The sequence below is a fragment of the Centropristis striata genome, chromosome 3, assembly GCF_030273125.1.
Source record: "Centropristis striata isolate RG_2023a ecotype Rhode Island chromosome 3, C.striata_1.0, whole genome shotgun sequence".
Taxonomy (NCBI): Eukaryota; Metazoa; Chordata; class Actinopteri; order Perciformes; family Serranidae; genus Centropristis; species Centropristis striata.
In genome coordinates this window covers 44,471,306-44,495,526 of record NC_081519.1, presented here as the reverse complement: position 1 = coordinate 44,495,526, position 24,221 = coordinate 44,471,306, and the positions used below count along the sequence as shown (strand labels likewise).

The 24,221-nt window shown below is 34.4% G+C and overlaps 1 protein-coding gene across 1 annotated transcript; it reads left to right on the top strand.

The window, feature by feature from the left end:
• The first annotated feature begins 472 nt into the window (after positions 1–472).
• hgh1 (HGH1 homolog (S. cerevisiae)) lies at positions 473–12,837 on the top strand. Its single transcript, XM_059329896.1, has 10 exons — positions 473–607; positions 2,289–2,410; positions 3,990–4,128; positions 6,117–6,254; positions 7,371–7,522; positions 8,105–8,205; positions 8,757–8,855; positions 9,807–9,898; positions 10,501–10,623; positions 12,323–12,837. Exons 2-10 carry the CDS (start codon positions 2,301–2,303, stop codon positions 12,518–12,520), a joined length of 1,152 nt encoding a protein of 383 aa, XP_059185879.1. The 5' UTR covers positions 473–607; positions 2,289–2,300; the 3' UTR covers positions 12,521–12,837.
• The last annotated feature ends 11,384 nt before the right edge of the window (positions 12,838–24,221 follow it).

Sequence of the window (24,221 nt, the reverse complement as noted above, 5' to 3'; positions counted from 1 at the left end):
ATTCTCTACTTTTTTAAGTTTACTGCAATTACTAATGATAACCCTGATTTACTATGATTTATTTATAATTTAATTATTTGTCATTATACATATAAGTTGGAGCACTTGTCTGCTGTTCGATATATACAATTGTTTGTATGTGCAACCTTTTTCAATAAAGTTCTTTAAATGAAAAATAAATAAATAAACATATTTAGAGAAATAAACATGTGGTTAAACTCCAATTAAAAGTACATAAATGTATATAAAATATAAAGAAAACAATGGATGTTGTGTAAGTTTACTCACAATTAAATCAAACATATTTAATTCTGTTTATTTCTGTTTTATTCTTAAAGTACAGAATGTCCTCACAGTGAATGTTTCCAGCTGTGGGTGTAACACCGCAGAGCGCCGCGCGGTGGCGGACCAGCAGGGGGCAGCAGCGGGCACACGAGCTGCGGGAATAAAGACCGCGAAGAAGAAAAACCGGAATATGATTTTTCCACATGTTTCCACTGAGTGACGACACACATGTTGTTTAAAGCGAAATAAAGGGAATAAAACAGCGATTAAAGCAGATAAAACAGCGATGTAATAACTGGATAACTCCTTCAGCTCGATAAAGGTAAGATAAGGTTATTATTTTATTATAAACAGGCGGGAAAATGTCCGAGAATTCAGCTTTTAGTGGGAACTTTAAACCGCAAATCTGAAAATAAGGCGAACTATGTTTAATTATCTAGTTATTATCTAGTTATGACATTCAAGCTGCTGTTGATAACATTTAATGAATTCAACGTTAACATGGCAGAAACGTTTTATCTGTGTAAAAGTACCAGAACAGCCCATAAAACCATAAATGATCCTTCTGTTTCTTTATTTGTCTTTTTTTGAATTAACGTTATTATTGAGTCTTTTTCTGGTTAATCAGCTAAATGACACAGATCTCCAGTTTAATGAAAAAGGTAGAAGATGAAGCTAATCACAACCAAAACAGCATCTCAGTATTTGGAACTACTGATCTCAGTTTGCTGATATTTCTCAGGTGGATCAACAGGAACTAGTCAGCTGTTAACAAGGTGTCAGATGATGATGATTTATCAAATATTACCCTTAAGTCACACAACAGGGGCCCAAAACACTGTAGGGTTTCAGCTACAACCAGAACTAAAACAAAGGTTCAAATCACATCTAAAGTGTGACACTAACTAACCTGAGACCTGAACATGACTTTTTATTATTTATTATATGTTATATCCTGTCTGAGTCTGTGTGTCTATTTATATTTAACTATTTACTTGCTGTCTTTTATATTTGTTATATTTCTTTTTTAATTATTTTTAGGGACTATGGATGCAAACTAGCAGCTTTGCTATAATCCGGCATGTTTACAGAGATGTTTTCAATGTTCATTAATGCATCATTTTTGGTCATTTTGTGTATTTTTAGTCATTTTTGCATTTATTTTTGGTCATTTTGTGTCTTTTTAGTCATTTTTGCATCTATTTTTGGTCATTTTGGGTCTTTAAAACTATAAAATAGAATAAGATAAAATAGTAAAAAAATAAAAATGCCTTGCTCAAGGGCACTTCAGTCCTTGACCTGTCAGTACTGGGATTTGAACCGGCGACTCTCCAGTTACAAGCCTGATTCCTGACCTCTAGGCCCTACAGCATTAACCCTATAAAGCCTGAACCGTGAAATAATTGCCAGAAAATTCAAAATTTTCAAAACTGGAGTGTTTGTTGAACCAGCTAACATTTTTTTTAATACAATATCAGTTTTCATATATGAATTTAATTTGGATCATATTTGATACATCAGGTCTTTTTGTGCAATTTGTTGCTCACAATTAGCTTTTCTTGAACTCACATAATCACATAAAACCTAATATTTTTAACCAAATAAAACTTTGACTTTCCTTTTAACATTTTCCTCAAACATACAAAATATTCTTTTCCATATAAAACAACATCATACATCTGCTGATATGAAGTTTTCACGCAGCAATCACAGATCCACCAGTGGAACCAGCAAATCATTTTTGTTACATCTGGTATTTTTGTTGCTCAGTTTTTTTAATCATCAATTCATGTATTCATCAGGTTTTTCAGGAAAAGAAAAAATCACACTGATGATGTAGAGGTCTTAAAAACATATGTATCAAATATGATACACTTGGCTTCATAGGGCTAAACAAACAAACAAACAAACTGATTGTTGCTCCAGTTTTCTGCCAACCGTTCTCTCTCTGTGTGCTGTTGTCTGAACTGATGTTTGTTTGTGTTGTTGTTGTTGTTTACCAGTAAGTGATAAAGATGCTGAGTGATTGTGAAGCTGCTGAGCTGCTCTCCTTCCTCTCCCCCGACACTCGTCCTGATGTCAAAGGTCACACCACCGAGTACCTGCTGGGCCTGTCGGGACACAGGTAGGACCTGCTGATGAAGATGAGGATGATGAGGATGATGATGATATTAATACAAACAGTGATCTAGTCCTGAATCACTGTGATGTCACTAGTTCTCTGCCGTCCAGTGGGATGAACATTTCATTTTAAATGTTCTATTAATTAATAGATTTTTTTAACCACTAACAGAAGATCAGGTTTAGATCACAGTTAGAAACATCAACATTTATTTTATCGGTGTTTGTCTGTTGATAACTTTCCAGGAACTGCATAAAAATGTCCAATATTTCTCTTAAATGATTGTATTTTCCTCTGACCACATATGTCCAGACTGGACGCCTTCTCATAAGATCCATAAGAATGTAATGATGATCTAAAACTCTTTATATAATTGAGTGTGAATCACTTTGATTCAGACATAAATCATCATCATCTGTCACATGTAATAAACAGAGCAGATCTGCTCCACAGTGTGTTAGGATTTATTATTCCTGAGTCATTTAAAATTATGATACTTCATGTGCAAATCTTTTGGATCTACAGTATTTCTTCCTTTTTATTTTCTGATTTGTCTTATTACCTGTTTAATCTGTTTAAATGTTTATGTAAAACACTCTGAAACAAATAAACTTGCCTCACTTAATTATTATTATTATTATAAACTGTGCACATTACAGATGTTTTTATATCACAGGTGACTATAAAAGGCATTAAAGTGTGATTCTAGACATGAAGGATGTTATAACATCGTTTCTCCTGCAGGTCTGATGAACTTCTGAACCAATCCACTTTATTTATTCAGCACCAAAAAGATAAACACAATAAATAGATAACACAATAAAAGCACAATAAAAAACATAAGTAGACACTATAACGATATAATAGAATAAGATAAAATAGAATAAAAATCGTATAAATTAAAAATAAATATAATGCACTGCACGCACAAAATAAAATTCATTATCATGAAAACCATGGAAAATGTCTAGCATCTATTTTTGGTCATTTTGTGTATTTTTAGTAATTTTTGCATCTATTTTTAGTCATTTTGAGTCTTTTTGTGGTCATTTTTACATGTATTTTTTGACATTTTGTGTCTTTTTAGGTCATTTTTGCATCAATTTTTTGACATTTTGTGTCTTTTTAGGTCATTTTTGCATCTATTTTTGGGCATTTTGTGTCTTTTTTTAGTAATTTTTGCATCTATTTTTGGGCATTTTGTGTCTTTTTTTAGTAATTTTTGCATCTATTTTTGGGCATTTTGTGTCTTTTTTTAGTAATTTTTGCATCTAATTTTGGGCATTTTCTGTCTTTAAAACGCTAAAATACAACAAGATAAAATAGAATAAAAATAGAATAAAATAAAAATAAATAAAATGCACTGCCCGCTCAAAATAAAATATGCATGTATTCACATAAAAACATTAAAAACCCATAAAATCAACTCTCTTCATGGTGTTAAAAGCCAAAGAGAAGAGGTGGGTTCTTATTATTGTTCAGAAGGTGTAAATGACGTGTTTAACATGAAAATAAAAGTATATTCTTAATAAAAGCAGCAGACAGTAACTGTTGAGTCTGTGTTTGTGTTTGTGTGTTTCAGGGACGGCTGTCGCTTCCTGCGCTCTAAACCCGACCTCCTGGCCGCTCTGTTCGCTCTGACCTCTGACCCCTCGGTGGCCGTCGCTAAGGACTGTTACCACGTCCTCATCAACCTGTCGACAGACGAGACGCTGCACCAGGTGATCACCGATCAATCAGCCGTCTGGAGGAACTCTTATTGATCACTTATTAATGAGGAACAGACTCTTCACAATAAAACCAAACAAGAATAAACTGATCAGCCCTCACAGTTCCACCTGTCACCATAATAACACGTTTATTAGGACGATATATTTTCCCAGAAACTCTCCTGATAAACGACAGTATCGTTGTATCCATGTTGTTTTAGTTTTATAAACATATTAGAGCAGAATAAGTTCATCCTTTAACACAACAATGAATTTTTAAATCAGGAGAATATTAAAGATTGGAATTAAAATGTGGAAAATAAATATTAAAATATCCTAGATAAATAAAACATAAATAAATAAACTACAACCAAAACAAATAAAATAGACCTTCAGGCACTGAGATAATCATTATGTATTATATTATTTTATTATTAAGATAACACATAAACAGCTGGAATGGCTGCTTGGGAAATATAGGTTATTTTTCAGCAGTTCATGCTTTACTTTAAACACAAAAAGTCACACATGTAAACAACAACTTAAAAAAATATATTGTGTCCATTTTTATATATCAAACGATAACTCGATAGTAGGCGGCTGCGTATATGAAGAAGAAAAAAATACAATCCTGAAAAAAATCTACCAAAAGGTTTCTGAGCTGTTTTTTGTGGTGTTAGATGTTCTTAATAACATATTAAAAGTTTAATCTGACCAGTAGAAAGGAAGCCACCAACACTAGACAAAGATATACGAGAAAGGAGAAATCTGTCATTACTGAAGGGAAACTGTACTTATTTTTTTGCATAAATATGCTCGTAAACAATTGCTTTAATATTTATTTGTACTTGTTATCACGTATCTATCATGCAAATGTGCTAATTAGAATATTACATGACCAAAACATGTATCAGGCAGCAGTATTTCTGGTCCAGGAGATAAACCAATAGTCAGGCGTCTTAGGACCAGATTTGAGAAGAATGGGGACAAAAGCAGCACTTAGGACCTGAGATGGAAATAACGTAAATACAAAATGAACATATCTATTGGATCCAATAATCATCTAGTGATATTCTCAAGAGCTTTAAATGATTCTTTGACCCAGAAAATGTAGATTTTGACACCCAGATTGACCTTCTGAGTGGCTCGGAAGATTTATTGGTTCTCATAGATTTTATATGGGAGCCGTCTCCAATCCACAATCTTGATGAAGTGTCTCCCATCAAAAATAGAAACTTATGGTGATAGAGAGCATGTGGAAAACATGTGTTTCTTTTGTCTGACGTGTCCCTTTACTTAGCTCCGCCTCCTGACTAGAAGGAGTAACGGTCATTTTAAATTGCAGATTTAAAAGATTAAAAGTGGCAAATTTGCATGAAAAAAGTTGCAGATTTACAAGATTAAAAGTGGCAAATTTGTGTGAAAAAAGTTGCAGATTTACAAGATTACGGTGATAGAGAGCATGTGGAATAAAAAATGTGAAGCTTTAGTCCGGCGTAAAAGACCTGGAGGTTTAGAAAATGTTGCATTTCTTGGAGTCAGAAACTGGTTTTTAACTTTTAGTCTGTTTTTAAGTCCATCTGATACTGTAAACCACTGAGAAACCTTTTGGTAGAATTCTTTTAGGGTTAAACCATATTTGCACCTGACTATATAGTAGTTCTGCCTACTGCAGATGTTTTGGTGTTTATTGTTGTTGTTGTTGGTTCTGTGTGCTCCAGGTTCTGGTGTTTATTGTTGTTGTTGTTGTTGGTTCTGTGTGCTCCAGGTTCTGGTGTTTATTGTTGTTGTTGTTGTTGGTTCTGTGTGCTCCAGGTTCTGGTGTTTATTGTTGTTGTTGTTGGTTCTGTGTGCTCCAGGTTCTGGTGTTTATTGTTGTTGTTGTTGTTGGTTCTGTGTGCTCCAGGTTCTGGTGTTTATTGTTGTTGTTGTTGTTGGTTCTGTGTGCTCCAGGTTCTGGTGTTTATTGTTGTTGTTGTTGTTGGTTCTGTGTGCTCCAGGTTCTGGTGTCAGATGTTAAAATCGTCCCGGTGCTGCTGAAGAAGCTCCAGGATCCAGACTACCTGTTCTCGGACCAGATCTGTGCCGTCCTGTCCAACCTGACCCGCCACCTGAAGACCTGCAGGACCGTGTTCCCGGTGGGTCCCGGGGCTCCTCCTCTAGATATGTTTACATGTCAACATGTTCATTACACTGAATCACCTGTTAGTGTTTATCTTAATAACTACAGTAGCCTCGTTGAAAGACATTTAAAGCATAGTCAAATATTTAAACCCCACTTTCATATTTCACTTCTGTCAGAAATTTAAAAATACATTTTTAAAATGTCTGGAATGAGCTTGAATGTGTTTTTTAAAACATGCAGTAAGATGTTTGTGTACAAACTGATTGTTTTACTTCATCAAGTCAGATGATATTTTGCTATAAATGACCATAATTATGTTTAGTGAGAGTTTTCTATATAAGGGAGACAAATCAGGATGAAAAACTGTTTCTAAATGTGTCACTGTCCGAGTTTTATATCATGAAAGTAATGCAACTACAATTTCAAGCATTTTCACATCTATTTTTTGTCATTTTTTGTCTTTTTTGTTCATTTTTACACTTATTTCTGGTCATTTTGTGTCTTTTTTGGTCATTTTTACATCTATTTTTTAATCTATTTTTGGTCATTTTGTGTCTTTTTTGGTCATTTTCACATCTATTTTTTTATCTATTTTTTGTCATTTTGTGTCTTTTTAGTAATTTTCGCATCTGTTTTTTGTCATTTTGTGTCTTTTTAGTAATTTTCGCATCTGTTTTTTGTCATTTTCTGTCTTTTTTGGTCATTTTTACATCTATTTTTTAATCTATTTTTGGTCATTTTGTGTCTTTTTTGGTCATTTTCACATCTATTTTTGGTCATTTTGTGTCTTTTTTGGTCATTTTTACATCTATTTTTTAATCTATTTTTGGTCATTTTGTGTCTTTTTAGTAATTTTCGCATCTGTTTTTTGTCATTTTGTGTCTTTTTAGTAATTTTCGCATCTGTTTTTTGTCATTTTGTGTCTTTTTAGTAATTTTCGCATCTGTTTTTTGTCATTTTCTGTCTTTTTAGTCATTTTCACATCTATTTTTGGTCATTTTGTGTCTTTTTTGGTCATTTTTACATCTATTTTTTGATCTATTTTTGGTCATTTTGTGTCTTTTTAGTCATTTTCGCATCTATTTTAGTCATTTAGTGTCTGGAGATGAAGAGTGTTGTTGTGTTGCAGGTCCTGCAGGAGGAGCTGGGTCTGGCTCAGCTGGTGGAGATCTTCTGTACTGAAGGTTTCAATCAGAAGGCCAAGCTCCACTACCTGAGTCCTCTCCTGTCCAACCTGACCCAGCTGCCTGAGGCCCGCAGCTACATGATGGACAGAGAGCGGTGAGTTATTTAACCAGGCGGTAACCTCCTGGTCTGAGCAGGAGGCAAACCAGGAAGTGCCTTAAGCTGCATTCTACCATAAAATCCAGCAGGGGGCGCTGACGGCTGCAGAAGCATTTTGGTCCATTCATTTGAATACAAAATAACTTAAAGTAAACCTACCATTAAAATCATAGACCGGCCATTTATTTATCAGTGGGAAAATTTGGCAAAAATCACAAAATCGGCAAGGGATCAAATTCTTATTTCCCTCACTGTAAATATATATATAAATATGTGTATAAATATACATATAAATATAGTCTACCAAAGAATATATTCTGCTTCGAGCCTAAATCCTCCAGTTTTATACATGTTTTTACAATGAGTGTGTGTTTGTCTCTGAGTGCTGCTGAATGAACTGGATGAGCCCTTTAAACAGCAATCAGCTCTGATTTACAAGTGTGTGTGTGTGTGTGTGTGTGTGTGTGTGTGTGTGTGTGTGTGTGTGTGTGTGTGTGTGTGTGTGTGTGTGTGTGTGTGTGTGTGTGTGTGTGTGTGTGTGTGTGTGTGTGTGTGTGTGTGTGTGTGTGTGTGTTCCAGCTGTGTGGTCCAGAGGTTGCTCCCCTTCACTCAGTATCAGGCCTCAGTAGTGAGGAGAGGCGGAGTCATCGGGACGCTACGCAACTGCTGCTTTGACCACGGTGAGACACACACACACACACACACACACACACACACAGAGACACACACACACACACACACACACAGAGACACACACACACACACACACACACACATAGAGACACACACACACACACACACACACACACACATAGAGACACACACACGCACACACACACACACACACACACACACACACACACTCACACACACACACACACTCGTCTCTCAGCTGTTATCACATCAGTTTCCTCTACAGGATAAAAATCCTCTGAGTGCTAAAGTAGACAGGAAGAATAAAGGTTGATACACCATCTCTGGTAACAACAGTCCAACATGACTTCCTGATCCTGATCCTGATCCTCAAGACTGTTCTTTTTATTTTTTACATCTGTTTTGTCATTGTGTTCCTTTTTTTGTAATTTTTACAACTATTTTTGGTCATTTTGTGGCTTTTTTTGTCATTTTTACATCATTTTTGTGTCTTTTTTTGGTCAATTTTGCATCTGTTTTTGGTCATTTTGGTCCTGATCCTGATCCTGATCCTGATCCTGATCCTGATCCCCCTCAGCCCACCATGACTGGCTGCTCAGTGACTGTGTGGACCTCCTGCCGTTCCTCCTGCTGCCGCTGGCCGGACCAGAGGAGCTGACGGAGGAGGAGAACGACGGTGAGACTCACACAAGCAAATATTTACTCTGTTCAGTCAAACATGAACTCCACAATGAGTCTGGTGATGCTCTCTATGTTGCTTTTTGTCAACAAACCCCACAACAACAACAACAACAACAACAAACCCAGTGAGTGTATCAGCAGTGATTATATCTACTCACTAGTTGTTTCTGTGTGTTAAAACCTGACGTCTGAATCTCCTCTGTTGTTAAAACACACTGAGACAGACTGTAGCTGGACCATGTTCCCTCATCGCCATGGAAACACACTGAGACAGACTGTAGCTGGACCATGTTCCCTCATCACCATGGAAACACTGTAGTTTATTTAATATCACTCCTACATATGAACTCTGAATATAATCCCCAATAAACACACTATAACGTCCTGATTGGGTGAAGGTCCTTAAAGACAGCAGTGAACAGCTGTTTTAGGAAATGACTGAGACTTTTTTTAAATAATACAATGTTTATGAAAGTTAATAAAGATTTATGTCTTTAGAATGAACCAGTGGGCTCAGAGAACTGAGGCTGAGTGGACGAGAAAGAGTTGATATATTGAGATACTCTGGTCATTTTGTGTCTTTTTTAGTCATTTTAAATCTATTTTTGGTCATTTTGTGTCTTTTTTAGTCATTGTAAATCTATTTTTAGTCATTTTGTGTCTTTTTTAGTCATTATTACATCTATTTTTGGTAATTTTTCTTCCTTTTTTGATCATTTTTGCATCTATTTTTGGTCATTTTGTTTCTTTTTTCTGTCATTTTTACATCTATTTTTGGTCATTTTGTGTCTTTTTTGTCATTTTTAACCAATCATTATGAATAAAACCATGTTAAATGTCTAGATATCAGCTCTCAAATTAAACTCTAAACTCTATACTCTATTTTAGTTGTTATCAATATAAAACCCCAGGTTGTGATTGTAATAAAGGTGTTTGTGGTGTCCAGGTCTCCCGGTGGACCTGCAGTACCTCCCTGAGGACAAGAAGAGGGAAGAAGACCCCGACATCAGGAAGATGCTGCTGGAGACTCTGCTGCTGGTAACACAACACTAACATCTACTCTTCACTGCTTTTTAAAGGACTTAGAACCACACAAAGACAATAAAACAACAGGACAAATAAAGAACTAGCCATCATCCCAACAGTTTACTATAATTAACTCTCCAACACCAAGATGACTTTAAAAACCAGAACAGGTTTTATTGAACATGTAGCTGCTGTTTTTTCACATTTTAATAACGGCACATATCTGGCAAACATCAGATATATCACATATACAACACATTTTCTATATTATATACATCATGTACAACTTATATATTTAAATATATTCACTGATGTTTCTACTACCACATGCAACAACTTATTCAACCTATTTAACCTGCTAAAGTATATTTTCTCTAATGTGCAATATCTGTAAAAATGCAAAGTACTCTCAGGAAAACAAACAAACACAAAACATATATATTAATAATAATAAATGCCAAATATCAGAAAAGAATGTACATAGAATGTATGTATCTGTCTTATTGTTTATATTCTTATTCTGTTCTTATCTCTATGTGTCTGTATCTGGAGCTGTCTGATCCTAACTTATATTATATTATATTATCTTAACTCAACTCTCTTCTGTGTGTCAGCTGACGGCGACTAAATCTGGGCGTGAGACGCTGAAAGACAAGAACGTTTATCCGATCATGAGAGAATATCACCGCTGGGAGAAGGACGTCATCGTTAAAGCTGCATGTGAGAAACTCGTACAGGTGAGAAAACATGAATAATTATCATCTTTAAACTGTTTAATACAATAACTAGAACTCTGACCACCAGATCATAAATCATCTCCTTCACTGGGAGTTAAATGTCCATATTACAGCAGCAACCTTCCCCTTAAAATATGTTGTTACACTATAATAAGTAAAACTAGAAAATGTACTTCAACGTGTGTGTGTGTGTGTGTGTGTGTGTGTGTGTGTGTGTGTGTGTGTGTGTATCTGTAACTGTAATCACATCAAAGATCAAAGCAATCAACAGAATTAACTGACACCTGTTCCTGAACAGTGACAGCAGCCAGAGGTGGACAGACTGGAATTTCTGGCCTCGAACAGAAAGCATTTTTGGCAAATCTACATGTGTTTTTTTTTAAGAAAAATGAAAAAATAGCTTTGTTAGAGCGATCTAAAAAAACTGTTCCATCTCCCTTTTTCAGAAATCTCCCTGCGTTTTTAATATGGGAGCCAATGAGGCTGTTGGTGGTGTTGGTGGATCATCTGTGCGTCCTACGCCCAAACTATAACTCTGACAGCTTTACCAGAGGATTGTGAGGGAGAAGACTAATTTTCCTACGTTTCTATGTATAAATTATTTCTGTAGAGTGGAATTTGCGGCCTGGAGCGCAGTTTTCAAATTTGTTTTTTGACAGTTTCTTCTCTCCCTCTACACTCTGGCGATGATGTCACACACTGTGGCACGAACATTCCGTGCAATACACACCCATTATAATCTCAGAATTTCTCCAAAAATGATCATGGTCATTGAACAGGGATTGATAAAAAACTATATGACCTATCGAAACGTGGATTAATACACCGATACACAAGACTTGTGTCTACTGTTTAAAGTTTAAATGGAGTCTCTAGGTGAAATTATGCCGGAGAAGTAGACGTTTAAAAATCTAAAATTATTGTTCTTTTTCGCTCATTTTTTGTCGGCCGTCCCATTCACTTCAATGCTAAATTTTGGGCAGTTTTTCGCGACTTACGTTGCGAAAAATTCGTATTCTGTAGAGAAAAGTAATAGCACACCGATCCCGATCAAACCGCACGTTTTGATATATAATTTGTCCTGCAACTCTTCAAGTTGTAGGACTAGTAGCGGGACGAAATTGCGTCCAGAAGAGGAAGAAGAAGAAATCCACAGTATAACAGTAGAGCAGCACTGGTCCCATCAGATATTGCTGTATGGGACCAGTAGGGACCAGTAGAGACCAGTAGAGACCAGTAGGGACCAGTAGGGACCAGTAGGGACCAGTAGAGACCAGTAGAGACCAGTGGGGACCAGTGGGGACCAGTAGGGACCAGTGGGGACCAGTGGGGACCAGTAGAGACCAGTGGGGACCAGTGGGGACCAGTGGGGACCAGTGGGGACCAGTAGGGACCAGTGGGGACCAGTAGGGACCTGTAGGGACCAGTAGGGACCAGTGGGGACCAGTAGGGACCTGTAGGGACCTGTAGGGACCAGTGGGGACCAGTGGGGACCAGTAGGGACCAGTAGGGACCAGTGGGGACCAGTGGGGACCAGTAGGGACCAGTAGGGACCAGTAGGGACCAGTGGGGACCAGCAGGGACCAGCAGGGACCAGTAGGGACCAGTAGGGACCAGTAGGGACCAGTAGGGACCAGTGCTGGTGAGATTGCCCCGAGGCCCTAATAAGATGTAGCAATAAATGAATCGTCTCCTCCAGGTGCTGATCGGAGACGAGCCGGAGCGGGGCATGGAGAACCTGATGGAGGTGGAGATCCCCGAGGAGGTGGAGGAGAAACTGAAGGAGGCGGACGTCAAGGAGCAGGAGGAGCTGGAGAAGGAGCAGGAGGAGCTGAGGCAGGAGGAGGAGAAGAAGAGTGAGACAGACAGAGAAGAGGAGAGTGGACTGACACGATGAAGACCTTTAAACTGACTGATTCATCTTCATCATCATCTTCATCCAGACGTTCAGACAGAAACCAGATGTTTGTCAGCAGGAGGAGAATCTCTGCTGGAGAACTGACAGGAAGTCAGTAACGATAGAGGAGAAGAAGAGTTTCTGCTCCTTCATCAGTGATGGATCATAAACTGATTTTACTGCTGCAGCCGTTAATAAACCGTGAGGTGACAGATATTAATCTGCTTCTCCGGTCTGGAGTTTGTTTTTTACAGCGTCATTTGGAAAAGAGTCCATAATTATCATTCAACTTATTAAAAGTGTGAAAGAAAACTCGACTCCTGCTCCTCTTGGCTCTGTGTTCATGTTTTAGATCAGTAGTTCTCAACCTTTTAGAGTCACGACCCCCAATTTAACATGCATGTTGTCCAAGACCCCCACTCACTGAACACAATCTCACACACACAGTTCAGATCACCCAAAAAAGAAACAAAATGACCAAAAAAGACACAAATTGACCACAAAATGATAAAAAAAGACACAAAATGGCCTAAAAAGACACAAAATGGCCTAAAAAGACACAAATTGACCACAAAATGATAAAAAAAGACACAAAATGGCCTAAAAAGACACAAAATGGCCTAAAAAGACACAAAATGACAAAAAAAGGAAACAAAATGACCAAAAAAGGAAACAAAATTACCAAAAAAGGAAACAAAATTACCAAAAAATGATTAAAAAAAGACACAAAATGGCCTAAAAAGACACAAAATGACAAAAAAAGACATTAAGTGACCCAAAAGACTAAAACACATTAACACATTAACACATGAACACTTTAACACAGTGGAGACAGAGCTGACTTCCAAAATGATTTGGCGACCACCAGAAATCATCTCGCGACCCCAATTGGGGTCCCGACCCCAAGGTTGAGAACAGCTGGTCTAGAGAATCTCTGGATGACGGAGGATTTTATCTGACCATCACAGAATCACTAATCATTTCAGATACACACCACAAACATTCAACATGTTTTACAAAAAACACATAAAAACACAAAGAAATGACAAAGAACACAGATAAAAACACAGAAGTTACAAAAAAACACACAAAAAAACCCCAAATACTGCATTAAAATGCTGAATGCACACTGCAAAATTATAAAAAATCTCTGCAAAAAAAGTGAAATCATGTTTCTACACTTGGTCGAGGTGTTTTTAACCTTTGCTGAAAAAAGGATTAATGCATTAAATTTGACATGGAAACTTTCTCCGGAGCTTTCATGGATTCCATTTTATTATTATTTTTAATATTTAATGCTCTATTCTTTGATTTACGGCAATTAAAAGCATCTACTACGGTGATACTACATTTTTAATTTTACACCCTTTTTCTGATACAGTGATTTTTTGTAATTTCTACAAACAATTTTTACTCACTAAGACTTATTAATCCATGAATTCAACCACATTATGGTAAACAGATTGTATAATAAATAAAAATATCTTGTGTGCCTCTGAGAATATTACTGGAGTTGGTGATGATCCTGTAAAATAAAATAAATCTGCAGCTTCAGTCTGCTTGAATTTTGTTTTTTTATATATAAAAAAAATAAATATATATATATATATTTTTTTTTTTAAATAAATAAAATAAATAAATATAAAATTAATTAAAATATTAAAATTATTAATTAATTAAAATATTTATAAAATAAATAAACAGAAAAGCTAAATATATATATATATATATATATTTAGCTTTTCTGTTTATTTCCTTTTAAAAAAAAAAAGGCTCTCCAAGTCTATAAACAGTTCCTAAATAATATAAAAATAGAAACAATTATATAATATAGAAACTGAATAAAATAAAAATTGTAACAATGACTTCCTAGGCAGCAAACACGTTCACAAAATGAAGTTAATTTTTTTTTTTCTTGCATTTAAACCGAAATAAAAGATCAGAAAAGACAAATTGTGCTGAAGCGACAGATTATTTCAGCTGAGATGTTTTTCTATATGTGGATAATATTTATTATTTTTCACATCAGAATACTGACGGACATTTATTGAAGAAGAAATCTAAAGTTTAAATAAACTGTAAAAAAAAAAAAAAACAACAACCTGTTTTTACAGTAAAATGATATTAGCACTGTTGATTTCACGTTTCAGATTGACATTTTATTCCATTTTTTACCTTAAAAAATAAAAACTTTTTCCATCCAAAGAAACTCTGTTCTGCCATATAATTGACCAGAAAATACTTTATAAATGCTGCATAAATTAAAGATTTTTACCATTAAATATTACAGTATATTTCTGTTAGAGATATGGTGTTTAGTACATTTAACAGTGAGAAAAAGTAGTTTTATTAAAAAATAAATGCAAAATTTACAGTGACGGCTTACACATTAAAACTTTATCTCAGAATATCAGTTGCTTTATCTTAAATTTGCATCTAAAATCTCTGAATTTTTTTTTTTTTTACTTGTGAATTTTCTGGTTTTGATCTCGAAGAATATCTGATTAATTTTTCTCAGAAATTTGAGTTTTTGTCTTTTGCCACTTTCATCTTTATTCATGATATTCAAGTTTGTTTATATATTACAGTATATTTTTGTTACAAACACGGTGCCAGAGTATTACATTATATTTAGTCATATTTACATCTATTTTTTGTCATTTTGTGTCTTTTTTAGTCATTTTTCCTTTTTTTTTTTTTGGTCATTTTTTTTGTCATTTTTGTGTCTTTTTAGTTTGTTTTTTTTTTACATCTATTTTTGGTCATTTTTGCATCTATTTTTAGTAATTTTGTCAAAATCTCAGAAAATATTCTTTATGTTACTCGTAAATGTACCAGTTTTAATCTCAAAGTATATCTGATTCATTTTTCTCAGAAATTTGACGAAAATGACAAAACATTTTTTACTAAACAAAGACAAAATTACTACAAAAAAGACAAAATGACAGAAAAAAACTAAATCACCTAAAAAATAGACAAAATGACCGAAAAAAGACACAAAATTACCAAAAAATAGACAAAATGACATTCCATAACATTTCCACTTCTTGCAGTAACAATAACACAGCAGACAATAATAATAATAATAATAATAATAATGAACGGTCCAGTTTTTTACCTTTTGCCACTTTCATCTTTACTCATGATATTCACGTTTGTTTATATATTACAGTATATTTTTGCTACAAACACAGTGGAGTAATGGATTTAAAAAATATCTAAAAATGTAAAAAATATTATTTTGTCTGATATAAACATTTACAGTGTTTCATTGTTACTGAAACTGAATTAACTCATTTATCATTTTACATATTTTACTGTCATGGTTTAGCAGTTTTTCAGACATTTCTTACAGTGTGACTGTAACTGTAACACTGGTTTCTGCTCAGATTTTCTCCATAAACATCAGAACCATAAAGATGTTTCTCCTGTCTGTCTGTGACTCTGATCGTCCAGCAGGAGGCGCCACCGCGTCTCCTCCTCCTCCTCCTCCTCCTCCTCCTCCTCCTCCTCCTCCTCCTCCTCCTCACCACCAGCAGGAAGTTTAACCTGCAAATAAACACACCAACGTTTAACAATCATTCTAGTGTCTCAGAGTGAAAAAGTCACATAAACACACACACACACACACACACACACACACAGCGAGAGCTTTAAGGTGAAGCTGTTTAACTTAATAACAGTTAATGTTGTTGTTGTTGTTTAGTGCTTTATGTTCCAGATTCCTCAGATTAATTCAGATTATCTGAGAATGAAACGACTTCATGTAAAAACTGAGCAGCAAGAAAACAAACTGCAGTGAACTTTGACCTTTATAGATCAAACCAGGAACTACAGAGTGTGTGTGTGTGTGTGAGTGTGTGTGTGTGTGTGTGTGTGTGTGTGTGTGTGTGTCTTTACTTTCAAAACTGTTCTGACTTTATTTAAACTCTCCAAAAAAAGGAGAGTAAGAGTGGCTTTTTAAGAAATGTTTTCAGTCTGAAGACGTCAAACTGGTCCTCACAAGGACACACGAACAAACTGCACACACACACACACACACACACACACAGTAGTTCCTGTGTGTGTGTTCTTGTTTTTCGTACATGGTGAGGAACGAAACACGGTTTTAACCAACCTTGTGAGGACATTTTTGCGAAGTGAGGACATTTTGGCCGGTTTTTACTTATTTAAAGGCTGTTTGAGAGTTCAGACTTTGTTTTAGGGTCAAAGGTCACAGTTAGGTTTATATTAGGGTTAGGGTCGGTGGTTAGGGGCCGGGAATGCACTATTCTAATGAGGGTCCTCACAAAGATAGAAGTACAAGGATGTGTGTGTGTGTGTGTGTGTGTGTGTGTGTGTGTGTGTGTGTGTGTGTTTGCTCTGTGTTTGCTCTGTGTGTGTTTGTGTGTGTGTACTATGTGGACGTCAAACTGGTCCTCACAACGATAGAAGTACAAGGGTGTGTGTGTGTGTGTGTGTGTGTGTGTGTGTATTCTTGTTCGTGTGTCCTTGTGAGGACCAGTTTGTCGTCTTCAGACTGAAAACATTTCTTAAAAAGCTAGAAAGTTCTTGAGATTAAATTTCTTGAAAACCTTTTTTTCTGGAGAGTTTTGGAGACTTTAAAGAAAGTCAGAACAGTTTTGAAAGACAATATAAAATATATTTTTTAATTTTTGGGGTGTAAATGTTGCTACTTTTGGACTTTATTGAACCTTTTCAGCAGAGTGAGGACACGTTTACAGGGAGGAAAGACATTTCTGTGAAGGGAGAGAGTGAGGACAGGTTGAACAGATGAGGAGATTTTTATTTAAAGACTTTCTTCAGAGACGGGACATTTTGTCCTCATTTCTCTGATGACTCAGACTGAGTGTAAGGAAACAGGTTTAGGTCCAGTTCAGGGGACACGTGATGGTTTTCTTTTTCTCGTTCATTAGGGATTTTAACCTTTTACACATACACTAAATGAGAGTCAACACTGTAAAAAATGTCTGTAGGTTTTAGGGTGAAAAACTGTTAAACCATGACAGTAAAAGACGTAAAATGATAAATTAGTTAATTCAGTTTCAGTAATAATGAAACACTGTAAATGTTTATATCAGACAAAACTGGATTTTTTACATTTTTATATATTTTTCAAACACATTACTCCACTGTAAAATACGTAAAAATATACTGTAATATATATACAAGCATCATTTTTGCATTCATTTTTTAATAAAAATACGTTTTCTCACAGTTAAATGTACTAAACACCATATCTCTAACAGAAATATACTGTAATATTTAATGGTAAAATCTTTAATTTATGCAGCATTTATTTGTTATTTATTTTATTTATTTATATTTATGTTTATATTTAAGTATTCTCTTGTAAATTATATGGCAGAACAGCGTTTCTTTTGATGGAAAAACTTTTTATTTTTTAAGGTAAAAAATGGAATAAAATGTCTATTTTAAATGTGAAATCAACAGTGTTAAAATCATTTTACTGTAATATTATAAAAAGTTGCACCGTATTTATTACGGTAAAGTTCTGCTGGTTTTTACCATAAAAACAACAGTTGTTGGTTTTTTTTACAGTGTGCAGTTTTACTGTTTTTATTGCTTTTATATTGTTGTTTCCTCCACTGTAAAAAAAAAAAAAAAAAAAATCTCTTTAATTTACAGTAAAATCCTGTCAGCTGTGGTTGCCAGAACTTTACAGTAAAAACTCCAGTGAGTGAGTTTTCTACTGTAAATTTAAATGTAAATTTAATCATCAAAAACTGTAATTTAGTCTGAATAATCCTGTTATTTTTAGGGTAATTGTGTCTTTGTGACATTATGGTATTTCTCCATTTTATTTACAGTTTAAGTTTCGTACCATTCCTTGATTTATGGTAATTAAAACTGTCTACTATGGTGATATATGATGGAAAACATGATCAGACCTCCTTGTTTTCTTCAGGTTCTTCTTCATTTTAATGTCTGGTTCAACTAAAGGTTCATTTGTTTGGACAAATATAATGATAACAACAAAAATATCTGATAAGAGTTTAATTTAAGAGCTGATATCTAGACATTTAACATGGTTTTATTGATAATGATTTTGGTTATTATCAATTGTTGACCATTTAAATAAAGAATACATTTTTAAAAAATGGTTAAAAAAAACCCCATTAATAATGTATGTTTAGTATCAGTCCATTGTTGACCATTTAAATATTGAATAAATAAAATAAATAGCTAAATAAACAACAGCATTTACTGTAAATAAAATAAAATAATAAAATAGCAAAAATAAACATTGGTGCTTTATGTTCAGTATCAATCCATTGCTGACCATTTAAATAAAGAATAAATAAAAAATGTTTAAAAAAACCCCTTCATAATGTATGTTTAGTATCAGTCCATTGATTACCATTTAAATACAGAATAAATAAAATAAATAAATGGTTAAAAAAACCATTAATAATGTATGTTTAGTATCAGTCCATTGATGACCATTTAAATACAGAATAAATAAAATAAATGGCTAAATAAACATCAACAACAGCATTTACTGTAAATAAAATAAATTAATAAAATAGCAAAAATAAACATTGGTTCTTTATGTTCAGTATCAGTCAGTTACTGATTATTTAAATAAAGAATAACACGATGACACAAACTAACTGAAACTTGGATAAAAATGACATCTGCTTCTTTGGTTTATGACCAAATACTTGCAAAACTAATTCAATTTCTACTAGTGCTAAACATTAGCAGATATTAGCATGTAAAGAGAAGAAAAGGAGAAGAGAAAGAGAAGAGAAGAGAAGGAGAAGAGAAGAGAAAGAGAGTGGTTTCTGTGTTTCTGTGTGCAAAAAAAAAGAACTTTCTCCATTAAATCATCTGCAAAAACATGTTAGTAAATATTAAAACAGCAGCTAAGTTTCAGATGAAAGCTGTGAATGTTTTCCTCTGTGTCTTGTGATCGTTTCTCCATGAAATGATCTTTTATTAGACAGACTTTGCCCTCAGCTACTTCTCTACAGCAGTAGTTCTCAACCTTTTTGAGTCGCGACCCCCAATTTAACATGCATGTTGTCCTCGACCCCCACTCACTGAACACAATCTCACACACACAGTTCAGATCACCCAAAAAAGAAACAAAATGACCAAAAAACACACAAATTGACCACAAAATGACCAAAAAAAGACCCAAAAATGACACAAAATGATAAAAAAAGACACAAAATGACCAAAAAAAGACACAAATTAACCAAAAAAGACAAAATGAACAAAAAAAGAAACAAAATTACCCAAAAAAGAAACAAAATTACCAAAAAACACACAAATTGACCACAAAATGACCAAAAAAAGACCCAAAATTACCAAAAATGACACAAAATGACCAAAAAAAGAAACAAAATTACAATAAAAGACACAAAATGATAAAAAAAAAGACACAAAATGACCAAAAAAAGACACATATTAACCAAAAAAGACAAAATGAACAAAAAAAGAAACAAAATTGCCCAAAAAAGAAACAAAATTACCAAAAAAAGACATTAAGTGACCAAAACGACTAAACAAAATGACCAAAAAAAGTAAACAAAATGACCAAAAAAGACACAAAATGACCAAAAAAAGAAACAAAATTACAATAAAAGACACAAAATGACCACAAAATGATAAAAAAAAGACACAAAATGACCAGAAAAGACACAAAATGACCAAAAAAAGAAACAAAATTACAATAAAAGACACAAAATGACCACAAAATGATAAAAAAAAGACACAAAATGACCAAAAAAGACAAAATGAACAAAAAAAGAAACAAAATTACCAGAAAAGGAAACAAAATGACCAAAAAAGACACAAAATGATAAATAAAAAAAAAGAGACATTAACACAGTGGAGACAGAGCTGACTTCCTAAATGATTTGGCGACCCCCAGAAATCATCTCAAGACCCCAATTGGGGTCCCGACCCCAAGGTTGAGAATAGCTGCTCTACAGTAGAACTGCTTCCCTTCTCACATTACGGGGACCTGAGGAGGAAACTGGTGCTTCAGGTCCTCTGATTATTGATCTGCTCATTAATTTCTCTCATGACTCGGTGCAGGAAATGTTCCTGATCTTTCCAGGGATCGGCTGTGTGAAAGAGACTCATCGTCCTCGTAAAGAACAAAAAAAAAAGCAGAAGTGTAAACCTTTTTGTTGGTGTCAGCAGATTACTGCTGATCTACTTTCTGTTCAGTTTTTAACTCTGTAACTCTCTAATTTAACCCTTTCACAGCCTTCGGCCTGAAAATGTCCACCTCCAAAAAATGTGATAAAAACTTTACAGATTGATATTTTTTCTACTTTTTCTGCATAAACCTCTTAAACAACTTCCGCTCTGCTCAAAACTACCAAATGTTTCAACATTTCTGGCATTTTAACCCTTAATAACACAAAAATTTAGTTATTTGTCATATCATAAATCATTTCTGGCTGATAGTTTTGATCAGGACTGAAGTTGATTGAAAGATTTAACCCCAAAAAGTTGGAAAAAATGTATATCAGTAATATTTTTATAGTGTTTTTTGGAAGTGGACATGTCTGCCATCTAGTGGCCAAAAAGTGTTTTTTACATTTTAAATCTGACACAAAAACTAAAAATGCATCAAAATCAACTTTGTTGCTAATTGTAGACATATTCAAGGCTGTGATAAAAAAAATGCCCCAGCCCAAAAAAATATTTATTGTATTAAAAATAACTAAATTTTTGTGTGTTTTTTCTTTGAAAAACAGTGACATCATGTAATCAAACTGGCATTTAAAGGGTTAAAATGCCAAAAATGTTTAAACATTTGGTGGTTTTGAGCAGGATGGAAGTTGTTTAAGAGGTTTATGCAGAAAAGTAGAAAAAAATATTAATCTGTAAAGTTTTTATAGCATTTTTTTACGTGGAATTTCAAAATTCAAAATATATCAAGAGGAAAACCCTTCTTCCAAAAATCATGTAATTTGCAGTATCACAGCCAATTATTCCTAACTTGAGCTGTGTGTGTGTGTGTGTGTGTGTGTGTGTGTGTGTGTTTGTGTGTGTGTGTGTGTGTGTGTGTGTGTGTGAGTTTTTCCACCTGGAGGTCAAAGCGTCCAGGAACACATGAAGTTATAATAATAGTTATTAGTTCTTTTCTATGATTTATAGGAGAGTTTTGACCTGAGGAGGAGGATGATGATGATGATGTTCTTCCTCTTATCAAACCTTTGATCTGTCACATGGAAACAGAAGCACAAGTCAAGCTCCTTAAAACAGACCAGAGGAAGATGGCTTTCTGTTTTGCTTGTTTCTTATTATACAACAAAGATTTGTGCAAAAAGTCATTTTACCTAAAATATTGAGTCAAATAACAAGATTCATAGTTAACTCTGTTGTCTTTGTTGTCTTCACATAAAATTATTTCGCAGCATCAACACTCAAATATTTAAGTTGAAACAACAAGTTGGGTTTTAACTTTATGGAGTCTTAAAGGGCTATTTAGTCCATTTTTAATCATTTTCATGTCTTTTTTTTTTAGGTCATTCTGTGTCTTTTTGTGTCTTTTTTAGGTCATTTGTGTCTTTTTTGTCATTTTGTGTCTTTTGTGGGGTTTTTTGGTCATTTTGTGTCATTTTGTGTCTTTTTGTGTCATTTTTTGTCATTTTGTGTCTTTTTGTGTCTTTTTTTAGTCATTTTGTGTCTTTTTTGGTCATTTGTGTCTTTTTGGTCATTTTGTGTCTTTTTTTAGTCATTTTGTGTCATTTTGTGTCTTTTTTAGGTCATTTTGTGTCTTTTGTGGGGTTTTTTTGTCATTTTGTGTCATTTTGTGTCTTTTTTTTTGGTCATTTTGTGTCATTTTGTGTCTTTTTTTAGTCATTTTGTGTCTTTTGTTGGTCATTTTGTGTCATTTTGTGTCTTTTTTAGGTCATTTGTGTCTTTTTTGTCATTTTGTGTCATTTTGTGTCATTTTGTGTCTTTTTTAGTCCTTTAGTCCAACATAAAATGTGATTTTGAATCTTTTTTTTACTTTCTAAACACTATCATGCTCAATAAAGAATGTTAAATGTGTCAAATGTGACCAAAGGTGTCAAATCTACCATATAAGAGGGTTCCATCCAGTTCTATCATTTGATACTAAATCTATTTGAGCTTGTCTCCAGTTTTACTTGGTATATCATCATCAAACTGAAACTGGCCTCATGGAGTTTACAGCCAGAACTTTAGAGGTAAATGTACAGTAGGGCTCCACGCTGCTTTGTTTTATACTCTGATGGAGGCAACAAGTCTTCTGGAGCTCCACAGGGTTAAAGTGAAACAACTAGTTGTGTTTAAAGTGTAAAGTTCATGTTTTATTCCATGTCTGATGACTCTCTGTCCAGCTGCACAATCAGCTGCAAACTGTCACTTTTCATCAAAAACTTCTCCTGAAAATAAACTTCTGGTTTCTGGTTTTAGTTCAACTTTAGTTGATTCAGTGTTTTTAAACGTGCAGCAGTGAGACAGTGGTGTGTGAGCTGGAGACAGTAGATCTGTTAGTAGTGAAACATCAGATACATAATACAATAAAGCAACATTTGCATCATATCTCCTGAGCTGTAACGTGTGTTATCATGTGTTGATAGTCAGTAAATGTTCTCCTCCAGCCGTGATCAACGTCTACTGCAGCTGTTCTCAACCTTGGGGTCGGGACCCCAATTGGGGTCGCGAGATGATTTCTGGGGGTCACCAAATCATTTAGGAAGTCAGCTCTGTCTCCACTGTGTTAAAGTGTTCATGTGTTCATGTGTTTTAGTCTTTTTGGTCATTTAATGTCTTCTTTGATTATTTTGTGGTCAATTTGTGTCTTTTTTGGTCATTTTGTTTCCTTTTTTGGTAATTTTGTGTCTTTTTTGTGTCATTTTGTGTCTTTTCTGGTCATTTTGTGTCTTTTTTGGTCATTTTGTGTCTTTTTTGATCATTTTGTGTCTTTTTCTGGTCATTTTGTTTCTTTTTTGTCATTTTGTGTCTTTTTTGGTCATTTTGTTTCTTTTTTGTTTATTTTGTGTCTTTTTTTGGTAATTTTGTGTCTTTTTTGGTAATTTTGTGTCTTTTTTGGTTATTTTGTGTCTTTTTTTGGTCATTTTGTGTCTTTTTTGTTTATTTTGTGTCTTTTTTTGGTCATTTTGTGTCTTTTTTGGTCATTTTGTGTCTTTTTTGGTTATTTTGTGTCTTTTTTTTGGTCATTTTGTGTATTTCTTTGATCATTTTGTGTCTTTTTTGGGTCATTTTGTGTCTTTTTTGGTTATTTTGTGTCTTTTTTTGGTCATTTTGTGTCTTTTTTTGGTTATTTTGTGTCTATTTTTAAATCTTTTTTGGTCATTTTGTGTCTTTTTTGGTTATTTTGTGTCTTTTTTCAATCTTTTTAGGTCATTTTGTGTCTTTTTTGGGTGATCTGAACTGTGCGTGTGAGATTGTGTTCAGTGAGTGGGGGTCATGGACAACATGCATGTTAAATTGGGGGTCGCGACTCAAAAAGGTTGAGAACTACTGGTCTAATGAACAACACAACAACATGATAACTGTCAGTGTGGAACACGTCGCACACGTACTGTGTGTGTGTGTGTGTGTGTGTGTGTGTGTGTGTGTGTGTGTGTGTGCATTGAGGAAGTGAAAGAGGAAACCTCAGCGTGTGATTGGCTGTCAGGACTCACTGACCTGCCTAGTAACAGAGTGACGCTGTAACAAG

Coding starts and splice junctions, on each gene's coding strand:
- hgh1 (XM_059329896.1), top strand. CDS start 2,301: ATGCTGAGTGATTGTGAAGCTGCTGAGCTGCTCTCCTTCCTCTCCCCC. Junction 4,129..6,116: donor CAGACGAGACGCTGCACCAG/GTGATCACCGAT, acceptor TGTGTGCTCCAG/GTTCTGGTGTCAGATGTTAA. Junction 6,255..7,370: donor CCTGCAGGACCGTGTTCCCG/GTGGGTCCCGGG, acceptor GTTGTGTTGCAG/GTCCTGCAGGAGGAGCTGGG.